Here is a 16926-nt window from a genome sequence, read left to right on the forward strand (position 1 = left end):
GATGCCATGATCTTAGTTTTCTGAGTGTTGAGTTTTAAGCCAGTTTTTTCACTCTGCTCTTTCACTTTCATCAAGAGGCTCTTCAGTTCTTCTTCACTTTCTGCCATAAGGGTGGTGTCATCTGCATATCTGAGATTATTGATATTTCTCCTGGCAATCTTGATTCCAGCTTGTGCTTCATCCAGTCCAGCATTTCTCGTGATGTATTCTGCATAAGAAGCAATGGGAGTACCTGTTAGAGGAGTCTGCTGCAAACCTCAGTCCTGGCCTGAGGGCCCAGACCCAGGGCTGACAGTGTCCCTCAGTGCTCGCTGACTTCTTCGTATGCATCCCCAGACCCCCATCCCAGCTATGTCCAGAGGATGGGAAGCACCTCCTTCCTTGGCCACCAGAAGGTTTTGGGCTCCAGGCAGTGCTAACAGAGGGAAAGAGCTCTAACTTTAAATGATGTTCCAGGCTTTCACTATTACACTGGGACTAAACATTTTAAATCACTGGAAATAGGAAAATGGAGTCAGTTGTAAGTGATTGAGGACATTTTCTTGTCCAGAAGTGAGTTGATCAGATGTGGGATGTGCCCAAGGGCTTCATCCAGAGCCAGGGAGGAGCTGACTCCCTGAGTGGATTTAGACAGAAGATGCTGGGGCAGTAAATTTGTTCTCGGATCGCACCATCTACTTGTCCAGGTTATACAGAGAACAGAGAGGAGTTGGGCTGAATAGATCCCTGGGACTCTCTATGATTTAGAGATAGAGTCACGGAGAAGGTGAGAAATTGACCAGAAACACTCAAGAGGATGAAGCATGTCAGAAAAGTGTGGAAGCAAGAAGTCAAGAAAAGGAAGTATGTCAAGGAAGTGAGGACAGGAGATCACCTGTCGATTTGGTGCCAGGGAGGGTGTTGGCGACTTTGCAGGGACAGTTAGTGTGAACAAGAGTGAGTTGGAGAAAGCTGAGGAAGAAAAGGGAGGTGAGGGTGGAGAGGGCACCATCAACGCTACTGATAGTTCACTTAATGGAGAAACCATAATTTGTTGAACTGGTCCCATGATAGACGTTGTTTCCCATCAGCATATTAAAGACTTTACTGCAATCAGTGGTGTTGTATGTAAGTCTTCTGTCCTGTTTCTGAGTGTAATTAGAGGATGTATTCCTGAAGGTAGAACTCCTGGATGAAATGGTCTATGCATCTTTTGTCAGGGATATGACCAGTCTGCTCCCACAGAGGCTATACCAACTTACACATTCTCCCTGATGCAGGTACTTTACCTACAAAGTCTTATCAAGCTTAAATCTTTGGCTGTGAATGTTGATTTTTAGTATAGGCTTTAATTTGTATTCTTACTATGGTAAAGCTGAGAATCTTGTCATATTTTCAAGAACCATTTATTTTCTGTGTAAACTCTTTGTTCATGTCTCTTACCCATTTTCCATTGGGTTTTTGATGTTTTCTTTATTGACTTATATTAGGACAGTTATCTCTTTGACTGTGAAATGTTGCCATTTTTTTCTTGTGCATGAAGTTTTATGATATTGTGTCAATATTTTCTTTTATGGCTTCTGTATCATTCTAAGAGATTTTTAAAAAGTCTTCCCAGTTTTCTTTTAGCACTCTTATGGTTTCATCACAAACAAATTAAATTTGTGATCCAGCTAGGATCTATTTGCATACTTATATAACTATAAGATAGGAACTCAACTTACTTTTTCCTAGATGGTTACCCAGGCGCTTAAATGCCCCCCGACTGGGTAACTTTCTCCCTCAACTGATATACATTACCATATTTATTCTGTAGGGGAGGAAAACACTTTTGTGCTCTACCCTCCTATGTTCTTTGCCTGAGACCCTAAAACTAGACTAACAGAAGACAGCTTAATGAGAGAAAGATGAACTGCTGATTAAAGCATGCAGTGCATATGCACACAGTGAAACTCAGCGCTGAGTAACACAAAGAAGTGGTTAGAACTTGGGCTTGTATCTTAATTGAAGAATAGATCTGTACAGAATTGACAAGGCACAAGGAGAAAGACTGAGTTTCTAGGGGTGACAGATTGTGGGAAGATAAAATGCATGAGGAAACTAATGAAAGATAAGAGTCAGTAGCAAAGTTTGCTACGCAGATTCCTCTGGTGCATTTCTTAGTTGATCAAGGTCTAGCATTGTCTCCAGCTTCCCTGGTGGCTCAGCGGGCAAAGAATCTGCCTGCAATGCGGGAGACCCAGGTTCGATCCCTGAGTCAGGAGGATCCCTGAAGGAGGAAATTGCAATCCACTCCAATATTCTTGCCTGGAGAATTCCATGGACAGGCCATCAGCTACAGTCCATTGGGTCACAAAGAATCGGACATGACTGAGTGACTAACACACACACACAGCATTGTCTCCAGTTGTCCTTCCTGGTAGAGAGGAGAAATAAATGCCTTTGAAAATTCGTGTCCTAATTTTAGGCAAATAGGGGAAGTGCAGGGAGCTTTTCTTGTATCTGCTTCTTCTCAATTGCCTTCAGCTCTAAATGATCCTTACACCAGAGAGGTGTATTTGAGGGTGGCAGGTTCTACTTATCCACACATTCTACATACCTCCACTTTTTGTTTCTTCATGAAATTGATCACAATTTGTGATTATATGTGTGTGTTTGTTGCACACCCAACCCACTAGAATATGAGTGATAAGTGTAGAAATAACCCAGATGTCCTGTTTTCCTTCTTTTATTGTTTTAATCTATAAAATATGTGTGTGTGTGTGTGTGTGTGTGTATGTTTGGGGAGATTGGCTGGGCAGCAATGAGATTGTGAGTAGGAAATAAGGTGATGCTGCATGATTTCAAAGGATCTAGTACTGTATTCCAATGAAAAAGCTATTAAATCTCAAGGGTACTGGCTCTAAGGATGAGAATTTTAGACTGAAAAAGGGATGATGGTGAAATCATGAGAAAGTAAGGATTAGCATCTGGGGCTGGCTATTGAAGCCGGCAATTGTACTCTCAGATGACTCTGGAGGTGCCAAACATTCCATTTTCATATTAACTGAGCTCCAAGGTCATGGTTGACTTACCAAAATGGGATCTCACTGGACAGAATGTTAGGATGCAATTTCCATTATTAAAAACAGGGCAAAAGCACAACTGGAGGCTCAAACTAGGATTAAATGGACTTATACAAAGGCTAAATAGTCATTGCTAAATGAACCAATTGAAATAGTACTGATCACCAAGAGGCACTCTGCTAGGGAGTAAGGAGGGACAATAAAAATTGTTACATTTAAATTAGACTTTGAAGTTCAAGCTAATTTCAGTCATCTAACTATTGCACTGATTAAATATGTCACATTTCTATTTCAAACAGAAATGGATACCATCAACCTGATTGAAATGAGAATTCACACTCATCAGGAATACGGTCATTAGAAACAAGTTTTTGCCAATGATGAAAGGAGAGCATTTTTCTGGAAGGCAGCTTGGTTTGCAAACCTCTTTGGGGATTCTAAAGGCTGGCTCACAATGGGTATCCCTAGGACTTCCCTGAGTCCATGAGCTCTGAGACATTTCTAGAATGTCTTAAATTTGCAAAGTTTAAGGCCAAAAGATTGAGTCTCTGAACATGCCCTGAGATGGCTGCTTTATCTCTCTATGGGAGGGGTAGAGATATGGGATTTTTTTTGATAGACCATGTTTATTATTTGCAGCATTTTCACCACAATCCCATTCTTAATGCTCACTGGTCATTTTCACCTCCCAAAGTGGTACAGAGGTAGCAAGGCCTGTTGCCCAAGCTTCATGGCTTGACTACATGGGACATTTGATGATGTGTAAGCTACATACTAAATTAGACATTTGACATTTCTTTTTTGAAGCCTGTCATCCAAGACCAGTTTTTTTCCTCTTGCATATTGGTGGAAGGGAAAAGAAATCTGGCGCTTACTAGGGGTATTTAAAAAATGACTAACTGGAAACTTTTCACCAAATAATGTCTTTCTAGCCTGCTAGGACTATCAGAGACTGAACTGCTTTGCTCAGCTAAATATATCATTTAATACAACACACACAGTGCAGACAGGCATCAAACTTTTAAAAAATTAAACAGATAAAATATAGTAACTTTTTAAAAAAATGCATGTTTCTCTAGAGAAATGACTCTACTCTATTCAATAAGGCATTTACCTTTCGAAAATACTGTGGATGATCATTTTGATAGAACCACTTTTAGAATAATAGTATTTTAAAATAAATGACTAAGGATAAACATCAAAAAAATTGTTTATTTCAAATAAACTTTTTATGCATCATGATGATTCATTGTCTACAGTTTTTATGGCATTGAAACTTCTGTAATAGTATTTCTTTCTCCTTTCTCTACAATGAGCTGAATGGCAAATGTAAAGCTTATCTTAATAGTCTCCTGCTTAATTTGACAAGGTCATATTTCTCTTAAAAGCATTCTATTGTGACAGTAATAATTTTTCTAGATGATAGAAATAATTGCAAGAAGTATTCAGCTGAAAAAGTTTGTGAAATGTCACTGAGGACCCATTATCGTCTTTATTATTCAATGTGTCTCCAAATTCCTATTTATTATTTTTTTATGTTCTTTTACTATTTTGTCCTTTTCCATGTGGGAGTTAGAAGTTAACCCAGCTCTTTTCAGGGCTCCTGACTTTGAGGCTTCACTTGGCATATCACTCATCATTTCTCACTGAGGCTGAGTCACAAAATTGTGCTACGCATGCTTTCAAGCACCCGTCAGAGCCATGTTCTCCCCAGCTTCCAACATCTGGACTATAGCAGCCTCCGCCTGGTCTTACTTTTGCACCCACCCACTGCTCCTGTGGGTGCCCTGGGTGGCTCAGTGGTAAAGAATCTGGCTGCAATGCAGGAGATGCACGTTCGATCCCCGGGTCAGGAAGATCCCCTGCAGGAGGGCATGGCAATCCACTCCAGTATTCCTGCCTGGAAAATCCTATGGACAGAGGAATGTGGCAGACTACAGTCCACAGGGTTGCAAAGAATTGGACATGACTGAGCATGCACGCACTGCCTCATGCTTCCTGCCCTGGACAGGCCTGTGGGTCAGACGCTTTGTAGCTGGTCCCCCTGTCAGTCCCCCTTGGTACCTAGGTTCCTTGTCTACTTCCTCAGGACTGTGCCCAGCATATTGTAGCAACTCTAGAAATGCCTGCACAGAGCCTCATTTCTGGCTCATTTGTATACCCCCGGAGTTCCTCTCCTCTTTCAAAACTCTCTTGATTTTATGATATTTAGTAACTGCAGAAGCTGGGAATAACACTCAGAGAACTGAATTTCTTTTAATTACATTCTGACTCACTTCAGAAGGATCTTGATCAATAGCAGTGCTTGATTAGGATTGGGCCTTGTGCCATGACCACAGCCATGGAGAGAACATCCAGAAAAGTACACTTCAGCGCTTCATGGCACTGATTTTCTAAAATGGAATCTTAACCAAATGTTGAAAAAGAAAAAAGCAAGTGTGGCATTGATACATATCACAGCCTTAGGAAATGGCCACTGCAACAGATAAAACTAAGATACTGGCAGTCAGAGGTTCTAAGATGCACTGCTTGTGGATTTTTGATTTTGTTTTTTGTACACGTAGACAATCTGGGTTATGTGATCCTGATGGATGTGATAAAATGGATCTCTCTTCCTGTCTCTTAGGGAAGCCATCAGCCGGGTTTGTGAAGCTGTCCCTGGATCCAAGGGAGCCTTCAGGAAGAGAAAGGTACCGTCCTCCCAGCTCTGTGTCTACCTGTGTCTCCTTTACTTTTTCCCACTTCCATCACCACGCAGTATCTTTAATCACATGCGTTGTTCAGTTTCTCTTTCCCATGGCCTGACTGTTGTCACATTTTTTTTTTTTTGCTGAGCAGGGGGATCCAAGAGTCATCCATTGGTTTAAAGGGGGTAACTTACAGTGACAATGACTTTTGTCACTTTTAAAAACAAAAAGAGCTTAGTTTCCATCTTTGCCATATGGTCGATAAGGACAGTTAGCTATCAAGGCTAACTGATAGGATTCCCAAAGGAAGCACTCCAGGTCTACATCTAAAGCCCTGTAAACCAGGGCTGGATGCGCTTCTCAGCTTTTCTGTGCATTAATTAATTTCATTAGAGCAACTCTTTGTGGTTGATGCCCGCAGGCATGTGCTGGTAAAAGCTGAGCAACAGGCTCTTGGGGCTGGAGATGGAGACTGAGAAGCACTAAATTGGTCATGTTTGCCAGTTTCCATGGTGTAAATGCTCTACTATGGCCAATTTCAAGCTCTAACCTGATATCCCTAACGGGGAGTTGGGAAGAAGTGTGTTTTAGGTCACTGTTACACAGCATCCCTGCCACATGTAATGGACATAAGTAACCTGAACAGCTTTGTTTTCTGAATGTTGAGCTTCAAGCCAACATTTTCACTCTCCTCTTTCACTTTCATCAAGAGGGTTTTGAGTTCCTCTTCACTTTCTGCCATAAGGGTGGTGTCATCTGCATATCTGAGGTTATTGATATTTCTCCCAGCAATCTTGATTCCAGCTTGTGCTTCTTCCAGCCCAGCGTTCCTCATGATGTACTCTGCATATAAGTTAAATAAGCAGGGTGACAATATACAGCCTTGACATACAGTGTCAGACTTTATTTTTTGGGGCTCCAAAATCACTACAGATGCTGATTGCAGTCATGAAATTAAAAGACGCTTACTCCTTGGAAGGAAAGTTATGACCAACCTAGATAGTATATTAAAAAGCAGAGACATTACTTTGCCAACCAAGGTCTGTCTAGTCAAGGCTATGGTTTTTCCCGTGGTCATGTATGGATGTGAGAGTTGGACTATGAAGAAGGCTGATCGCCAAAGAATTGATGCTTTTGAACTGTGGTGCTGGAGAAGACTCTTGAGAGTCCCTTGTACTGCAAGGAGATCCAACCAGTCCATTCTAGAGGAGATCAATCCTGGATGTTCATTGGAGGGACTGATGCTAAAGCTGAAACTGCAATACTTTGGCCACCTCATGCGACGGGCTGACTCACTGGAAAAGACTCTGATGCTGGGAGGGATTGGGAGCAGGAGGAGAAGGGGACGGCCAAGAATGAGATGGCTGGATGGCATCACCAACTCGATGGACATGAGTTTGAGTGAACTCCGGGAGTTGGTGATGGACAGGGAGCCCTGGCGTGCTGTGATTCATGGGGTCGCAGAGAGTTGGACATGACTGAGTGACTGAACTGAACTGAACTGAACCTGAACAGCACGGGCATGCATACTCAGTCTCTTGGTCATGTCCGACTCTTTGTGATCCCATGCACTGTAGCCGGCCAGGTTCCTCTGTCTGTGGAATTTTCCAGGCAAGAATACTGCAGTGGGATACCATTTCCTCCTCTAGGGGATCTTCCTGATTAAGTGATTGAACCCGAGTCTCCTGCATCTCCTATACTGGTAGGTGGATGCTTTACCACTGAGTCACCAGCCTGAACAGCATAGCTAATACATAATAGCTAATGGAACAACAATTAGGAAGTGATGAGTTTTGAGTATTTATTGGTTATTTTTTAGTGTAACTGATTTAGTTGTAAGTCTGCATAAATTAATTTTAAGCAGCCGCTCCTTTTAATGACCAGCTCATGTTGTTGTTGTTCAGTCGCTCAGTCATGTCCGACCCTTTGTGACCAGCTCATAAAACTCCTAAAAAATTAATAATTGGCTTTCTTTAGCTAGAACAAGCCAGCTCTATAATAGCACTGAATATCCCCATTTTACAGATGATAGAAACTGAGGTACACGAATGGGAACTTACAACACGAGAAGGTGATGGAGCTGAGCTCAAGCTTCAGGGGTTGCACTTTTAATTCCTTGACCTTTTCATCCTGGAGGCGGTTGGACTAGAAAGAAAAAAAAAAAAACTTGATTATGAGAAAACATAGAAAAACTCTTTCCTTAAGCGTTCAGTTCAGTCGCTCAGTCATGCCCGACTCTTTGCGACCCCATGAATCACAGCACACCAGGCCACCCAGTCCATCACCAACTCCCGGAGTTCACTCAAACCCACCTCCATCGAGTTGGTGATGCCATCCAGCCATCTCATTCTCTGTTGTCCCCTTCTCCTCCTGCCCCCAATCCCTCCCAGCATCAGAGTCTTTTCCAGTGAGTGTCTAGTATATACATAATTAAATACCCACCATCTGGACTTTTCTAAGTCTGGACTGAATGGTGGGGAATGGGTGCATCCCTGTCTTCAAGTCTGTCCCAAGGTTGAGGTTCTGGGGCAGGTTGTGTCATTGCCTCCACTGTTTCCAGGGCTGCAGGATAGCTCTGTTTTCATAGCTTGCAGACATTTGTGAATCCACAGAGTAACTGGATTTCAGGCAGATAATTTTGGATGAAGGCTCAACTTGATATGCTAGCCTGTGTTTCAGTCAGCCCACTGGAGACATCAAGGACCAGGCAGACTCCAGAATTTTGAAAACAGGAATGCTTGTATAGTTACATGGTACTTGACCAGCAGTCGTCAGGGTTCCCTCATGGTCTTCTTGACAAAAGTGGGTGAAGCAATTTCTATTTTGAGACTCCACTCTGGTATACTTAATCAGAATCTCCTGGGTGGGCCTCAGGCATCTCTCTTTTTAAATATCTCTGGCAGGAGATTCAAAAATAGTGCCTGCCTGGTTAAGAACTAGTGTGCATTGGCATCTTAGAAGAGGGCATGTTCTAATCTGAAAAGGAAGGATGGGGGGGGCAGTTGGTCCCTGTGCCAAGGACAGTTCTGGAGGACTGTTTTATGTACCAGTTGGAGCAGAACTGGGTCTGTCCATCCTTGTGCTGGCCCCAGACCCAACAGTTTTAACTGAACCATTTGATTGTTCATCAACCCCATGAGGTGGTCCATTTAGTCTAGTCCTGAGTAGTTTCCTGGTGGGATGAAGCCAGTTTCTGAGGCTGCAAAACTTGTGACCTATGATGCTTTTCTGAGGCTTAGGAGTGACCCCCAGGAGACACATCCCAACACGAGCTGCCTGGTGAATTGACACCCCTGACCTTCCTGCAGGGTCCTCATCTCAGTGTGTGCATGTTAGGTGTTTTAGTTTGCATACTCTAAAATTGATGTGTTAGGGTCAGATCTCACCCTCCCAGCTCATTTCTGTGACACTGTCTTCACGGGCCTGATGAGAGGGGATGGTGGAGGCTGGCGGTGTGGTGGATGGAACAGCATGGGGGCCCTGACAATACGGCCTCCCGGACAGTGTGGCTCCCGAGAATGGAAAGCTAAAATAATGCTTCTTCATTTCACAGCCTCCGAGCAAAATGTTGTCCAGCATCTTGGGCAAGAGCAACCTCCAGTTTGCAGGCATGAGCATCTCCCTGACCATTTCCACCGCCAGCCTCAACCTGCGGACCCCGGACTCCAAACAGGTCTGTAGGCACGCAGGCCCTGCCCTACCCAGAACCCTCAAACTGTGGCTGTTTGAAAGGGCTTCCCGTTTCCAGCTTTATCGGGTCCCTGTGAAACACATTTGTATAAAGTTTTCACCAGTCTACAAACTCTGGCCACCTTTAAAGTTCATCAAGTGAGTGATAGCTGGAATTAGGCCTTTTGAATTTCGCTATAAAATACCTTTTTTTGTTGGGGGAGGAAAGGAAAATGAGTGAAATCACTGATTTACTTAGAGTTAAAAAGAGGTGTGTTTGTATATGCAAGTTTCCTATCAATGTCCCTTTGCCCAGTTTTCTTTTCTCTTACATTGTATTTTGTTGGTTCTACAGCCCACATTTAATTTTCACATTTATCGTCTTTGGAATGGTCACATGCTGTGGTTTAATTGATAGCATTTGTAATTTCTCAGTGGGTCATTATTTTGGAGGCTCTCGCAGTTGAGACGGTCATGGAGTTGACACGACATGGTGCATCTGTGGCACGTCCAGGGTGGAGGGGTCCTGGCTGGCTGAGGTGGGGGTGATGAAGTTTACTGAGGCAAACTCTGTTAAGAGAGTTGGATTTTTCCACACTGTCTGTCATTTAAGTTTCTTTGACCGTTAGTTCCTTCAGCTGGGAAAATGGGTTCCTATCCCGGAACCAAGAGAACTTTGGTTCTGCAGACCAAAGGAAGCAAAGGAGGTGAGCCTGCGCAGCTCAGTCTGGGGTTCTGTCGGTGGCAGTGTAAGCTGGGATTCAGGTGTGTCTCCATGGAGGAGGCTGGGCAATCTGCAGACCTCCGAGTGACACATTTCCCCACTCTGCAGTGTGTTACCGGGGATGCCAAGGGTTACCTTCATCTTGCTAAACCTAGTCATATTTCTTGATTTCCACACCCTCAGGTAAGCAAGCAGCCTGCCCAGCTTCATTTAGGATGAACAGGACACCACCTCCACCCCCAGATGCTGAATAAATTCTAGATCTGGCATAGAATCGAGAGGCAATGCCTAGGCTGTGCTTTGGCATACTGGATGCCACTGCTCACTCCATTCCTTTGTCCTTACTTAACTGATGGGTGATCCTTGTCTTTTCTCATCGGCCCTTCTGAGGGATGGGTAACCAGTCATCTCGCGGTAGATTAGAAAGATGCAATGGACTCGGCCTTTCTCTGGGGCTGCCTCTAGCTGAGCACTGTGGTGGCCTGGGGTGCAGCACGCTTGAGCATGAAAGCTAAGGAGATAGGTTTCCTCAGGGTTTCCCTCACATGCCCACTTTCATTCTTTTTTTTAAAATTGACGTATAGTTGATTTACAATGTCACGACTGAGCGACTGAACTGAACTGAACTGAACTGAACCATACAACAAAGTGATTCAGTTGTATATGTATTTATATATATGTAATTCTTTCAAAAATTCTTCTCCATTATGATTTATCACATGATTTGAATATAGTTCCCTGTGCCATAGTGTAGGACCTTGTTGTTTATTCATTCACTATATAATGGTTTGCATTTGTTAATCCTCGACTTTCAATGTTTCCCTCCTGCCCTCTCTCCCCTTGGCAACTGCAGCCTGTTCTCTTCCATTTTTATGGAATGTGACTGTTTGCATCTTTTGTTTCTAGGAATCCTCAGGCCACGGTCCTCAATTCTGTGAGATCGTTGTAATTCCACCTTATACTTCGTGTCCCACCTCAAAAATAAAAAGCGAGAAAGAGGCAGACTCTCAGAGCAGAAAGGATGAGGTCACAATGGTTGGCCTTCCCCATCCTGGGGTTGGGGTCTGGTTGGGCATGTCCTGGTCTCATCGTCCTGCCCTTGGGAGGGAGTGCAAGGCTCAAGAGTCCTGGGAGATGCCAGTGCAGATGACATGAGCACAGTCTGAGGAAGGTTTGGCAGGAGCCAGAGCTCACATCCCTCAGCCTCTCCCGAGTTTAGGCCTGGCTGTAGCAAACTGAGAAGGAGCTTGAGTGGGTGTGCCCTTCCCAATCCGGAGAGACAACAGAAACGCAGTGCTAGCTCTCCTCTGCAGAGCATGCAAGGAGGAGAAACAAGATAAAACACCCTCAGAGCAAAACACATCCTTTAATTAGCTCTCATTTTCTTACTCTCCTTTTCAAGTTCTACTCCACCCAAAGGGACAACATAAAGTCACACAGTAGTGGTTATGTTGACCAAATATGATGTCCATTTTATTCTGAAACCTTTGATTTCCAAATCTCAGCTTTGGGCTGCTTTAGAATAAAACATTAAAACATTTAACAAGCAGAAATGAACAACTTTAGAAGTCACAGTTTGTCATCATTTGGGGACTGCTATGTCCTCACTGCTTTCCTGGGAGCCCTCTACCCCTAGACTAGAGGCAGGAAACTGAAAGCTGCAAAAGGCAACTATTAGTTTGATCCAGCTGGGTTTGAGTACAGGCTACAGAGCTGGACTCATTGTTTTTATTCATGTATATGCTGAGGATTTTTCTAGATCCTGAGTAGTTTTGTGAGTGCCAACAACTGAAGTAGGCATTTAAAAATATCTCATTTTATCTTGTAATTCAGTTATAGCTTTGCTTTGAGTTTTACTGGCGCACGATCGGAAAAATCCCTTGGATGGTAGGATTATGGCTCTGTGAATTCTGCCTGCCTGCCTGCTGGTGAGGGCCTGAGGGGGCTGTGCAGAAACAAACTTGGTTATGCTGGGCTGGAGGCAAGAGTGCTGTTCCCACCCCTGAAAATTTACCTCGGTGTCACTGCATTGTCTCTAAAAAGATAAAAATAGCAGGGAAGACTTATGTAGCTTTTTAAATTTAGGGCAGCTTCTAATTTGCTCAGTGTCTCCTAAATCCCTCTGCATGCTGCAGTTGATAACGCTAATGGAAATTTCCCATTTTAAAATTAACTTGTAACATCCTTGCTGGTTTTTAAATTGATCAATGACAAGAGTGCTGGAGAGGGCATTGATTTTGATCCTAGATGTAAGCTAATTCGTGTGCTCATTATACAAACCAGATGAAGTAGGGGACAAGCACATTTCCCTCCCCTCCAGCTATGGGGTCTTTAGACCCCATATGTCTTTGGAAACAAACTGCACAGTTGAAGTGTTTTGGTGTGTGGGTGAGATGTTTTCCTTCTCAAAGAGGCAAGGTTATTAAGACCCTCTGTGTTCAGGTCTCAGCTCTGCCTTTTATTAGCTATAGAGCTTTGAACCAACTGGTTGCCTAGCCCCTGGGGGGCCTCAGGCTCTTGTCTGTAAAATGGGATTGCAATAGTTACTTACCTCACAGGGCTGTTGTGAGACATAAATGAGATAATTCTGGCAAAGTAGTTAAATGAACAGCTGATATGCTGTGAAAGTTCACTGGAAGTTATCTATTATTACTACTTTTATAATTGTTCTTTCCATAGAGTACCAATTTTACCAGTTTTCAGGAAACCTTATTAATTTGTAGTGTCTGCCAACAAACAGTTTTCCAAGACATGGGAAGGGTAATAACAGTACATCTTATTTCTTGTTTTTGGCCTGGCAGATTATAGCGAATCATCACATGCAGTCCATCTCCTTTGCCTCTGGAGGAGACCCGGTAAGTACCCCTGGAGTCGTTTTTGCTTGTTTTTGTCAAAGTTGCTGAGAAGGGACACTGCTTCCAAAGCATACCTCTTAGAACCCTGAAAGGAAATTTAACTGTGATACCAGCTATTTCTGCTTTCATTCCATAAGCCCTTCCTATCATTTTTTTAGGGGTGACCCATGGCAACGACCTACTATTAAATTTCATTTCATCAGTCAAAAGCTGTCAATAGTCTTTGAAGCAGTGGCTCTCTTAAGGGGTAGTGACACAGCTCCCTAGTTTCCAAAGTGGCAGGTGTGTGTGCCTGACTCTGCAAGTCCTGCTCTGTTTCTGGTTTTCTCTTGGCTCTCCCCCGGAGTTCTCCATTTTGGGATTTTAAGTTTATTCAAAGGCTGTGAATTTACTTACTCTGACTTATTCATAAACATTTGAAATTGGTATTTTTCTCTCCAAATTTAACACTGTCTTCTTTTAATGATTTGTTTTGCCAACAGGGAAGGAGCTGTGGAGAGAGAGGATAGAGAATAGGAGAATGTTCCAGTTTTTGTTGCTCCTTTTATTAAGAAGGTGGCATAACTAGGGAATTTGCTCCCCTATATGGTCAGGAAATCTGCTATACAAGGCTAGCATTCGGTTTCAGTGTCAGGAAAACTACTCCCTCCTGAGGCAGGACAGTATTTTTGTTATCCTTATTGTTTGCATTATTTTATCAAATTGTTGGTAGGCAGTGTTCAGATAGGCTTACTGGTCCAAGATACCCTGAGTAATCAGTGCATTACCCTAAGGCCAGGGACCTTGTCCATTTCTAGCTGGGAAAAGGGATTTTTCCCAGACTCCATGTTTAACTCATATACCTTTCTTCCACACTCCTACCTGGGTAGCCTGATTGTAAAACTGCTGTTGGCACATTGAATGCCAAATCAAGGGAGTGATTTCTTCTGCTGGTTCCAGTCTCACATTCCCAAAGGACAGTGTAATCATGACATTGAGTGTATTCGCTAGGAAAGCCTGTGCCTGCCCTTCTCTCCCCCACCTGCTGCAGCCTCCGGGGAGGTATCACTCCCATCTCCCCAGCATCACTCAGGTGCTCCTGCTGAGGGCATATAGGCTGCATCTCAAGGGTCTGAGACAGGGAGATGTCTGAACCAAGGGCACTGGCAGGAGAGGAACTTGGCCATCCTGAAGATGGATCTTTGCCCTTAAACCTCTGCTAAAGTGTCACCCTTATGACAGAAAGCGAAGAGGAACTAAGGAGCCTCTTGATGAAAGTGAAAGAGGAGAGTGAAAAAGTTGGCTTAAAACTCAACATTAAGAAAACTAAGATCATGACATCTGGTCCCATCACTTCATGGCAAATAGATGGGGAAACAGTGAGAGACTTTATTTTGGGGGGCTCCAAAATCACCGCAGATGGTGACTGCAGCCATGAAATTAAAAGATGCTTACTCCTTGGGAGAAAAGTTATGACCAACCTAGGCAACATATTAAAAAGCAGAGACATTATTTTGCCAACAAAGGTACTTCTAGTCAAAGCTATGGTTTTTCCAGTAGTCATGTGTGGATGTGAGAATTGGACTATAAAGAAAGCTGAGTGCTGAAGAACTGATGCTTTTGAACTGTGGTCCTGGAGAAGACTCTTGCGAGTCCCTTGGACAGTAAGGAGATCCAACCAGTCCATTCTAAAGGAAATCAGTCCTGAATATTCATTGGAAGGACTGATGTTGAAGCTGAAACTCCAATACTTTAGCCACCTGATGTGAAGAATGGACTCATTTGAAAAGACCCTGATGCTGGGAAAGATTGAAGGTGGAAGGAGAAGGGGACGACAGAGGATGATATGGTTGGATGTTATCATTGATTCAATGGACATGAGTTTGAGTAAACTCTGGGAGTTGGTGATGGACAGGGAGGCCTGGCGTGCTGCGGTCTATGGGGTCACAAAGAGTCGGACACGACTGGGTGACTGAACTGAACTGAAAGTGTCACAGAATGACCAAAGCATTATTTAAACATCTTGTTCAGTGGGTTTCACTGGCTTTAGCCTTATTCACACTTAGGGTCTAATTTTCAGAAGTCTTCCAGGATGCTTTCCTCTTCTTTTTTCCTTGCCTTCCCTTCCTTTATTTTCTTTTCAATCCTATGATTTCTTACAATCCACTGCAAAATAAACACCTCATTGACATGTATGTTTAGAAAGTGGAAGTCTTCCATAATCAAGCCCATCCAAGGAGCACTTCTGAAGATTATATCAAGACATGATTATACACTTATTCTCTACCTGTGCTGCACATTTACTAGACATATACACGTCTACACTTACATATGTAACCAGGTCTAATTATTTTGCACTGGCTGCCTACTTCTTGCCTAATGTAATGCTTGGAACCAGTTTCTTAAATTTGGAAGTTGACCCAGTTTGAAAAATAAGACGCAGAAACACTGAACACCTGCATCAACATCTCCTTTCAAGAACTTGTGTCAAACCTCATCTTCATGATGACATTATGAAAGGAGGTGCAAAGATATGGGAAATGGAAAGTCAAATACATTGTCCTATGTTGAAATTATTTTTTATTATCCAGGATGCACTAAGATCTGTGAACTATTTTCAATTTTCATCATTACCTCTTCTTAAAAAAGGAAACATTTCAGTGACCCCTAAAGTGATTCGTAACTTTTCATGTTTTTTTCTGATACAAAAAAATGTTATGATTCTAGGGGGATAGGAAACCTAGTTACTTTTTAATTTTAAGCAATTCAAATGCATGTCACCTTGTGCCTGAGTTCCCATTCCAAATTTATTTGTGACCGTTACACCTGGTAGATGTTTTAAATAAAACTAACAATTCTTGTTTCTCTTCCTTGTTCTGATGCTAAGTATGTGTCAGTTTTTGCTTTATGCCTCAGTTTACTGGGTAAGAATATGGTGTTTTGAAATGTCAAATAAGACAGACTGGAATAAGACAGTATTTGTCTTATTCTTATTGATTATAATTGTCTTATTCTTATTCATTATAAGAATAAGACAGACTGTTAATCCTTACAATAAATAGGCATACTACAATTATTATCTACTATGATTAGCAGTTTTAAAAGATCACTAAAAGAATGCCAGAATAATGGTTGGGCTCAGAAAAGCTTGGGAGTGAGAAGACATATGTATAAATACAGAATAAGCACTTGGCAGCCCCATCTTTGGAACTTACAGTGCTCCCTGTGTGACTGGGTGATGTCAACAGCATTAGTACATTTCCCTAATGTGCCAGAAGTGCATCATTTTGGGCATCAGAAAGGCTGTGTCCTTGGCTTAACCGCTGATCAGCTGAGTGACAGGGGCACGTCATGTCTCTTGCCTAGTTTTCCTGCCCTAGCTTGGAGACAGCAGAGCATTTCTCAGACTGGAGTAAGGATTGAAAAAGAAGAATTTCCTTGTATATGCCAGAAGTGTGGACTCTAATTTTGATATCAAAATATGTGCAAAAATAAATTATGTGGCGCCTCCTTTTGTTTACATCTTTTATTGAACTGTAAATCCCAATCAAACTTGGAAGTGCAAATAAACACAGTGAGACTTGACAACATTCAAAGTAAAATTAATTTACTGTGATGCATAAAGTTTGGCTGAAACTAAATCTCTGCTCCCAATGTGACTCTAAAACTGGCCTCCATGGTTCTTCTGAGGGCAGCAACTGTACTATCACAGGCGTCGGATGACTCACTCTTTCCACTAATTTCTTCTATTCAAGTAAACACTTCAGTCATACATCATTGCGTACAAAAGTGACATTGAATTGCTTCAGGTGGGGCGAAGCCATCTAGTCTGCTTGTTCTTTTCTCTCTAATTCTTTAAAAAATGTGGCACCCAGAATGTTGGAAACCCCACTGAAAATCTTGGCACTGAAATTGCATGCAGAGCTTGATGACACAGTTGTTCGAATGATCCCGCATTTTCCTGTATT

General features: G+C 42.7%; 1 protein-coding gene across 3 annotated transcripts in view; it reads left to right on the forward strand.

Moving 5' to 3' along the window:
- The window catches only part of SHC3 (SHC adaptor protein 3), a 177560-nt gene that overhangs the window by 102052 nt on the left and 58582 nt on the right, over nt 1-16926 (forward strand). For all 3 annotated transcript variants that reach the window (XM_088837733.1, XM_088837734.1, XM_088837735.1), the window contains 3 exons: nt 5671-5734; nt 9285-9404; nt 12926-12979. In XM_088837733.1, coding sequence (XP_088693859.1) covers nt 5671-5734; nt 9285-9404; nt 12926-12979 — 238 coding nt within the window. The remainder of the gene's footprint in view (nt 1-5670; nt 5735-9284; nt 9405-12925; nt 12980-16926) is intronic.

This window comes from Moschus berezovskii, chromosome 7 (assembly GCF_049115385.1).
Source record: "Moschus berezovskii isolate FMDL1 chromosome 7, NW_MosBer_1.0, whole genome shotgun sequence".
Lineage (NCBI taxonomy): Eukaryota > Metazoa > Chordata > Mammalia > Artiodactyla > Moschidae > Moschus > Moschus berezovskii.